This window comes from Melozone crissalis, unplaced genomic scaffold, assembly GCF_028551555.1.
Source record: "Melozone crissalis strain CALT ecotype California unplaced genomic scaffold, PUWL_Pcris_2 ptg000005l_1, whole genome shotgun sequence".
Lineage (NCBI taxonomy): Eukaryota > Metazoa > Chordata > Aves > Passeriformes > Passerellidae > Melozone > Melozone crissalis.
In genome coordinates, this window is record NW_026535783.1 from 54,399,908 (window position 1) to 54,409,862 (window position 9,955).

Below are 9,955 nucleotides of genomic sequence, written 5' to 3' on the forward strand. Positions count from 1 at the left end.
AAAGAGATTTAACAGAACAAAACAAAAAAGGGACAAAATAAAATAAAAATAAAAGAAACAAAGGAAAGAAAGCAAAATAAAATAAAAACAGAGACAGGGCGTCCATCTTCAGCAGGTCAGACTTCGATCTCATTTCCCCCATGAAGGTTTCACTTGGCGGCAGGTTTAGTGGCATGGCAAACAATGCCTAACTCAGGCAAGTGTAACAGGTCTGCCTTGGCCAGTCTAGTCATCTAATAATGCACAAATATCACACAGAGAAAACATACAAAACCAAATTAATAGTCAAAATCCATCTACCAGATAATGTGGACATAAAATTTAGAAAGATTAGGGTGGCATCTTTGTTTAGCTTTCATCTTTGCATTTTCAAAGCATATTTAAAGAAAAACCTACCAATACACACACACAAAAAGTTGTATTTTCACAGCTTAATGGTCTTACTTCATTTACAATAACATTTTTGTTAATTTGTTAATCAAATGTCACATACTTTACATTGATTTCATTCTGTAGTGATTTCCTCCTTGATTTACCACTCTTTAAATACACTCCAAATGTCAGGTTTTTTTCTATTTTTTGAATCATGTTTTTAGATTTCCATTTTACCTCTCCCCTATGTTTAACTTCACACATTAAATGTTTATTACTGGGAATGTTGGTCAATGGTATAATTTTACCTCCTGGTAGGATAAAAAGCCATCTTTTAAAACCCATGATCCAGTTCACTGACTCCATTAACAGTGCCTCATATGATACATAGTGAAAAAACCTTTGTGCCATGGTCTCCAAAGCCATACTTATTCCACACAATAATAAATTCATCAGAAAGTTAAATTTGTATAAATTCACATCTTTTTATAAATGAGTGATTCTGATACAAAGTTACAGAGAACAGCATTCTGACATCAAAAAAGCAATCTCAAAACCTTGTTCACCTAATTACGCATACATTTTTGTGGAGTCCAGAATGATTCTGAACAGTGATCACATTTTCTCAGAAATGCCTGATCAGCCAGTTATCAATAGAGCTGGAACAAGATTTGTCAGAATTTTGACTTATTCTCCTTTCATTCACTGTAGACACAGGAAAATATAGCTTTACCTGCCTGTTGCCATATCATGTCAGGCAGTGATCTCATCACAAGAAAAACACCAGGAAGTGTTGTTCCCTCATTAGGCAGCCATCTTCCCTCTCTGGTAATACTGAACCAGTGTAAAGATCTTACTGATGAAATATAAAACTAAGATTCGGAATAATCTTTAGCCTATTTATTATGGGGCAATTCTTCAACTGGAGACTCTGGTGCGCTTAGCCTCTACGCACTTTCCAGTGCATACAGCAATATTCTCTTTGTGGTTTAAGAACAAGTTAAAAATATGAAAACAAAGAGTCCCCAAAACAAGACACAAAAGTAACTAAAAACCTAGGCTTTACAAAGATAAATGTATGTGCTGTATGACCTGCCTAAGAAAGCTACAAGAATAGGCAGCATACTGTAGGTCAATACAGCCTCTAGTGAAAGTACTTTTATAGTTCGTGAAATTTTTGAGACCTATCAGTTTGTTAAGAACGTCCCAAATGAGTATTATAGCAGCACTCATCTCACACTATCTAGATCATGATGCAGCAAACACGCCAAAACGTGGTACCCTGGGACCATTGTTAACAAACTGTAAGAAGTCAATAGTATTTTTTTTGAACCAAAACCTGATTCTTGCAGCTAGAGATGTTATTAAGAGGTATTTCTTGATCTGTTGCAATTTACAGTTCAATCACTCTACATATTGTTGTTCATGGCAAAACAGCAACTAAGTTGAAAGTAAAGTCAGGTTCAGTCCATCAGCTGGAATGATTCCATTCCAAGGAGGCAAAAGGTCCAGCTATCAGTCAGAGGCTAAATTCCACAGTGATCCCAGTGAAGTCAATGGGGCTCTGCCTAAATCCATTGATATGCCTGCCACAGGACTCTGCTTCATGTAACTGTATTCAAATCTTGGATTCTTCTACTAAGAACACAAATCGTCATGTACTCAACACATCTATAAAAGCATTCCCTCAGAGCTAGGGGAAGGAACATCTGTCAATGTATTAATCAAGTATTTTATCTCATGAAGACTTTTAATGTAATTACATTACATCAGTAATGTTCTTAAGAACATTTAATGATGGGAGCATTCTGGACAGATCACTGCATATTTAAACAGATACCCAAAACAAAAAGGAGTACCAGTATACATAAAGAAATTGTTTTATGGCACATGGAGTAACATTTTCAACAGTAACAAGAAAGAAAAAAGTTTAAAAATTAAACTAGCAGATAAACATTTATATTCAAACAGTATTTTGAGTGCTAAGTATCTTGCATTAGATGACTCTAAAATGGCCAAATGAGTATACCACGTCTGTAAGACAAAACTGGGATTCACTCTAAAACTGCAGAAATAATCAGTATCTTTAAAAAAGCACAAATCAGCAAAAAAGTCTCTACAGCAAAGGTGATACATTAAGATTCAAACTGCAATGTTAAGTGTCAGGGAATTGCCTGATCTTCCCAGAGCTCCATTGACTTCAGTGAGAACTCTGTGTGCAAATACACCTGCCTACACAAACCATAGCAGAAGGAATTATTCTTCTCTCTTTTCCTTCAAAATACGTAATAACTACAGAAACCAGAGTTTTAACTTAAACCAACTGTCTTTTGGCCAATGCTGAATTTCAATTAAACATGTATAAGTGGGGCTTTTTTCATTCAGTTTTCAATTTTGTTTCAAGGCCTTTTTTTTCCAAAAAGCAATCAAATAAAGTAAAACAACAACAGAGCATCACCTTACATAGAAAGCTTAAAACAATTAACAAATACAACAAACACCAACATTACAGAAGAATTTCTAGAATACTAACCTTCTGCGCAGGGCACAACTATCAAAGCTCTGTCAATAAAAACCGTGTTAGTTAGATGCTGGGCCACACCAACACTTGATGCTTCACGAAACTTAATATAACATACTTTGGAGGAAAAAGCAAGAGGTGCGTTGCTGCAAGATAAAAGGAAAAAATAACAATTAGTCATAACTGTATGGATATATTTTAAATTATTACCCCTTAGGGAAAAAAAGATTTTTTTCATAGAAAAGGAAGCCTAAAGTATAGAAATCTACGAACTTGCCACTTGCTGTATCAGTGAAAAAAGATAGAGCACCTTTTTAAAGAAAACTTATGTACGCCAAAATCACTAATTAACAAGACTAATTTTCTTATATTATCTGGCTACACAACACTGAATAGTACATTTCAAATTACTATTTGAAGGAGCATACTTACTTGACAATTACAATTGCCAGTAAATATTTTATAGTTTATCTTTTTTTCCTGAAAATATTTTTTTTTTAGGAAAGACAACAAGCCACTACAGATACTAGTCTGTAATAATCAATATTCTCTCTGGCTTTCACCAAAGTAGTTTTATTAATTCTTACAAAGATAAAAACAATTCTTGAGAGGGCTTTCAAATACTGGGTCTTAGCTGACTAAGGTAACAAAAACCATTTGCCAAAGTTCGGCACAATGTAGCATGGAGAAACATTGGAGGAAGTAGGAGCACCACACCATTTGGCTACAAAAGTGAAGAAAATCTGTAATTCACTTTTCCATTACACTGTATGCCAAGAGAAAACACGGAAACATTGCAATCTTGATCAAAACAACTAAGTTTGCATTAAAAATTGATTCCCTAGTCAAGGTTTGTAACCTTTATATTAGCAGCTTACTTCTTCGCATGAAGGAAGTACAGGTAAATACTCAAAGAGAGAATACTGTGTTCCTGGAATATCAGCAAGTTTCATTTGAAATCATGGAAAAAACGTTGCACAGACTGTTTCACCCTGGTCCTGTCTCAACCAAAATGGAAACATTTGCCAAATTTCTGGAATCACCAGCAGCAGTTCAAGTTTAAAGCAACCCATCTTGGAGTCCCCTCGAATTCCAAGGACGTGTTTCCCCAGTTATTCTATGAAATTCTATTAGATTTCAGGATTTAAACACAAATCAGAAGTTTTACACACATGATCTCATCATATTAATTATAAGAATAAACCAAAAATGTAAGCCTCAAGCAGGCAGAGTAGTATGTTTCTGGCTACCAGGACAGAAGCACAAATGTATAGTATCTAGAGATGGCCAAATTCAGAATGGCATTCAGAAACATCTATGATGGAAAATTCTGTAAGAAAAGACAACATAGGGGAAGAAAAACTAAACAGAGTGGGAGACAGAAACATCATACAATATAGAGAAACATTTTAAGATTGACTGCACTTCTACTCACTTTTACTTATTTGTGGTGGATAATGCTTTTACCATTTCAAGTTTCCACATTGAGGAAGGAACTAACTGCATAGAACAGCTTTGGAGCTAGCTGTAAGATCTCCGTTGAGACCAGTTTCTAGCATCAGACAGCCAGGTGACAGCCTGGTGACAGCCAGCTGTGGCTTCTTCAGTACTCTAGAGATACTGTGAGCACCACAAGGTATTTTTTTATTTGCTTTGGTTTGGTGGGGGAGAGGACTCTAAGGGAAGGGAGGAACTCGTGCCTTGGAGTTTCTTGTCATCACTGTATGGTGTTTGCTTGTCTCTTTTTAGATATATCCCTCAGTATTATAACCCAAATGGCTGAAGTCGCCACTGAAGGTTCTATGGTCCACACTGCTGAAGACTCCTAATATCTCCTGATTTTTTTTCCTTTTTTGCTTTCATTGCCAACTCAAAAATATAATTCTGCTCCACGCAGTTTCAGATCTCCCCAGTAATCCCTATAAATTTTAACATTTATAGAGCCTGCACTATCAAGTGTGTTTTTGTAAGATTTACTCTCCTGTATTCCTTGATTAGAACACAAAAGCTATGTGGACAATATGTTAAAAAATATAAGCTGTCTGAACACTGGTGCAAATGAGGCCATACAAAGACTTCTTGATACCAAGCGCTTTCCAGAGGTCAGAAGGGAGAAATTCTCTACGAGGTGTCGCTCTCTACTAAAAACACATCAAAGTCGCCTCAAGAGAAACCATTAAGATCTGAGATCTAAAATTTTAGGAGGTTGAACAGTGATTGAGTTCTCTCTTTTTATGAAGGGGGCCTCAAAAGTCTTCCCATCAGCCTTTTTAAGAGGACTTTTTGCTAAAACATTCAAGTCCTATTCTAATTCCTTTTGTCACCTTTTTTTTGCTAGCCTTTACTGAGGCTGAATTGAGGGAGACTCGTGATCTTTCTCCTAGGTAACACAGCCTTGACGTCAAAAAGCAACTCGTATATCTCTGATTCAAGTTACTAAAATTCAGTTAGTCTCTTTAGAAAAAAAAAATTAAGAGGAAATAAATATCTAAATAGTATTGGGACATTTCTACCATTTTTGTTTCACTTTGTAGAAAGACAGCAACATTCATCTCCTAACAGAATAAAAATCAACCAAAGTATTTCCTAAGAAGGACTTTTTCAGAAATCTACGGTAATAAGAAAAAAAAGGCTATAAAACATTTCTCCAACTGTCCAAATTTTCTCAAGCGGGGCAAGGAGGTGGGGTGGTGGGGCAGGGAGATGGGGTGTGTGAGGTGTGGAAGACATGACAGAAATTAATAACTTATTAAAAGAGAATATTATGGATTAATTGTGCAGATCAGTTTAAATAAGGCTCTGTGTGTTTTGCCTCAAAAGTCTCACCTACATTGCTGTCACTGCAGGATATAACAATTCTTTTTATTGGACTATATAGATGACAACCCTTTTTCTCAGACGAGATGTCCCTTAAGTGAAGGTGGCCCATCCACCTGTGTCAAAATGGATAAGGGATACAAGTGAGATTGACTTGGGTGGCAGCCCTCAGTGCTAAACTAGGCTTTGTCCAAATACTCTGGTTCATGAAGAGAACACTTTTAGGCTCCAAACCAGAGGAGGCCTCAAACCCCATTGCCAAGGTCTGGTATGGTATGTGTCTCCATCTCTCAAGGCCTGCTGGGTTGCAACCAGAGCAGAACTTCCTGGTTGCAGAACACGGAGGCCAATCCAGTCTCGCCCTTGACTAGAGAAGGGTTATGACAAACCAGTCCATCACCCAACTTTTTGTTAAATCAAAAGTTTTTTCTCCAACAGAGTTCTACTTTTCAAGACCACTCCAGACTATTCAGTAGCAAGCAGCATTACAGAGCAGGTCTTTCCACACCTAATAGAGACAGTTTGCGACTCCCAGCTTTCAAACAACTCATTCTGCCAAAACCCAATTGTTGCTCACTAAGTTTTTCAACATCTAACTGTTCAAAAATCTTCCTAAGGTCACATTTGAATGCTCACTGCTACACATGTAATTTTGAGGCCTACTCTGAAAGGCAAACTTTAACTGCGTTACAAGTGTATGGGACTGTCTGTGCATGTCTGGGGACTAAGAATCCAATTACAGGTGTCACTGGTCTCCTGCTAAACTGAAAACACCACTAGGCTGGGGCAGTGGCTAGCATACTGGAGTACACATCAAGGCAAAAAGACCTGTCACATCCTGCAAACCAGCTTCAGTTTTTAACTGTATTGCAAACTGATAGTGATCTATGTTTTGTCTGGGATACCTTCACTTCCCAGCCGCCTGTCAATCAAATACTATTTTATGAATTTATCACAATGTTATTTAAATACATTTTCAGAAAGTCAACAGGAGGCACTTTTTTTTTTTTTGTTCTAAGGAAAGGCATTAGAGTTTTTAGGCATACTTAGTTTTCTCCCAAGGTAGCAATTTGGATGTCAGTTCAAATATCCAGAAGTATGTGGCAAGAGAAGTGCCTCACTTCTAACATATATGCATAAATAACAGTAAATAAAACCAAGAGTAAAGCAGGTAATCACAATCCTGCATCCTATCTCTGAAAACTGAATTAATCAGCATCATGACCTTGACATTCCCAAGTTATTCCCTATTATGGTACTGGATTTTAGTATTTTATGTGCATATATACCCTGGCAAAATTGAATATTGGCACAGACATTAGCTGTATATGAATGTCAAGAACGTCCCCATTTCCCTTAAAACCTGTTATATAACCTAGTGAAAGACAAGAACAACAGCTGTAACAAAAAACCAGATTCAGTCACGAGAAAACTAAAAATATAAAGAATCAACTGTGGAACAAGTCCAGGACAAAGCCCTAGAAAACAGTATAAAAATCCACCATATAGATATCAGTAAGGCATATCTCATTTTAAGCATATCTTTACATATTAATTTTTTTTTTTCTGTATGGTTGGTATTCAAATATAATCAGATGTTATGTAGCTATATAAAAACTAATAAACACCAACTTTTTTGGCTCTTCCCTTTTGCAAAACGAAGTTTTATTAGCCTGAGCATTTTTGTATCAAAGCTCACGTATTGGGATGCTAATAATGTCCTCTCCTTTCCACTAGTCCGATTTAATTTTTAAAGCGCATTTATTATTCGCTTCCCAGGACAACTGCTGCCTCGAGAGAAAAAAAAAATTCATCTCCTCCCCTTTACTGCTGATCATCACCTTCTCGAGAGAGGCAACCTCTACATCTCCCACTTGAGCGCACCCCTCGCACGCCGCTGACACCACGAACCGCTATAATTTAGCGAGCGATGTGACGCCTGGGATTAATTTACTGCATAAGCCTTACTGGGGGCAACTCCAAGGCAGGGCAGGTTCCCTCCTCTGCCCGCTACAAAACCTCAGCTACTCTGGCTTCTGTTCGAACAGTCCCTTTTCGGAGCACAGCTCCCTTCTAACACAAGGGGAAAAAAAAAAAGAATAAAGGCAGTCGGGCGAAGGCGGGCCTGGAACTCCCCGGTCTAGCTCGCCTGCAACCAGAGTGGGCGAGGAGACAGACAAGCTACAGAAAGTGGGTTTTAGGAAAGAGGGAAAAGGGCCGGCGCCGCCATCTTAAGTGCGGGCGCAGCTCCTTCTCCGCAGCTCCGACCATACAAAGGGGGGGGACCACGTGATACCCCCCTGGTGCCCGCACTCAAAATGGCGCCCCTGGCCTCCTGCCCCTGCCCTTCCCGCTACCCCCCGGCCCCTCCGCGCCTCTCCCTCATCCCTAGGCTCCGTCGCTGCGGAGAGCGGCAGGGGCCCCACTTACTCCGGGGGATAGAGACGCAGCTCCTCGATATCTCCCAGGAAGCCAAAGAGCGTCCGCATCTGCTCGCTGGTCACGGCCGAGGAGAGGTTGGTGACCTGGATGACGGACGTAGGGCCCAGGGGGAAGCCCAACGGGACCCCGATGCCGCCGCTGTTCATCATGGCGGCGCCTGCCCAGCCTTACCGCGCGCACCCGGGGGCGCGGGCCCGCCCACCAAGAGGGGCGCGCGCCACCGGCCGGAGCGGCGCCGCGGGCAGGCGCTCTAGCGGTACACTCGATCGCTCCCAGAAGAGTTCTCGGAGGGACTGGCGGCCCCTGCCGGCGAGGCCTCCGGCCCGCCCGCAGCGTGGAGATCGCTCGCTTCCCTAGGAGCCGCTTCCCCGGGAGCCACCTCATATGGAGCCGGCTGGGCCGCCGTGCGTAGGGCGGGACCGGCGCGGAGCCTGGGCCCCGCCCAGGAAGAGGCGTGGCCCGTGAGGGGCCGCCCCTGCCGCGCTCTTTGCGCGCGCACGGCGGCCACTGCTGACGCGCGCCGGGGCAGGGGCTGCCGCGGCAACCCCGTAGGCAGCTCGAGCCCCTCAGGGGCGAGGCCCCGGAGGAAAATGAGACTTCCCTTTTAAGCGGGCGCTTGGTGGCCACGTTTAGTAAGAGACAGTTTAATCACACTAGGGCATAAACCTCTGAACACACCCTCTGTCTAAACAGGAAGGGCCCGTAATAAAACGGATTGTAAATAGTTCTGTTATAAATTGACTGCAACGCTATCCCAATTAAATTTATCTTGCCTGCAGTTGTAATTCAAGTTCTCCTTAAAGACTACATTGGCTGGAGAAAATGAGGCTGAGCACTTCATGTGTGGGCTATCACTACCAAGGATCTTTCCTAGTGGTACGGAGCTGTGCATCTTGGCACTTGAAAGGTTTAAGGGTTCCGGCAGTTTCTAAGACTTTCCATTCCCCAGCTGAGAAGAGATTGAAGTATGTTTGAAGCTATCTGGGTTGAAAAATACTGCAAATTTGTGACAGTTCCCTGAACAAGTAGGTCAGTTGTTACAGAATCTCCATAGATAAGTCTGGGTAGTGCTTTCTTTATTGATGGTCATTACATTACAGAAATGTAATTCTAAGCAATTGTCAGAGATGCATTTCGTATAAGTACATTTATGTATATGTTTCAGATAAGGCTTATTTCAAAATCATTATCAGTGCACTCATATTCTCTTTCTAAATGGAATCCATATTCCAAAAGTAGAAAAATGCTTTTTAAATCCCTTTTTTTTTCAGCCATTCTGGTAGCTTCTAGTTGAGAGAAGTTTAACTGGAAATTCCAGATATTTTTTATATGTTGTGGAAAATGAAACAGATACTATTATTCTACGAATAGGAACCTTACATAGAATTTTGGTATGCTTTCACTAGTACATCTTATCCAAAGATGGTTAGCAGAGATGTAGAAGGTATTTCTGCTATGAATATTCTTATCCAGTCTCCTTGCAACTCTTAGCAGAGGGTCCAAAATAAAAATGAACAAATTTAAAATTCACAAAGAAGAGCCTTGTCATGTCAGAACTGACTGCAGTACCCTCCTTCAGATAAAGCCTATAACAGTATATAAAAAATTCTGAGCTACTGATCTGCTCTCTGAAAACAAAGCAAGAAAAACAGTGTTTAAATTTTGTAATTATCAGTCCCTGCCACAGTACAAAATTAGCTTGGAAAAATAAATGAATTTGTATTTCAAGAAGAATAGGCCAAAAAAAAAAAAAAATCACACCAATCCCAGACCCCCAAAATCTAATGCTGAAAGCATGTTTGG

The 9,955-nt window shown here is 40.2% G+C and overlaps 1 protein-coding gene across 2 annotated transcripts in view; it reads right to left on the minus strand.

The window, feature by feature from the left end:
- Positions 1–8,355, minus strand: part of SREK1 (splicing regulatory glutamic acid and lysine rich protein 1) — a 32,907-nt gene extending 24,552 nt beyond the window's left edge. Inside the window, exons 1-2 of one of the 2 annotated variants that reach the window (XM_054289171.1) lie at positions 8,141–8,355; positions 2,906–3,039 (exon numbers count right to left, since the gene is read on the minus strand). In XM_054289171.1, the coding sequence (XP_054145146.1) occupies positions 2,906–3,039; positions 8,141–8,301 (295 nt within the window). In that variant the 5' untranslated portion in view covers positions 8,302–8,355. Of the gene's footprint in view, positions 1–2,905; positions 3,040–8,140 lie in introns of those variants that run through there. The other variant, XM_054289188.1, reaches the window with a different exon arrangement.
- Positions 8,356–9,955: the final 1,600 nt, after the last annotated feature.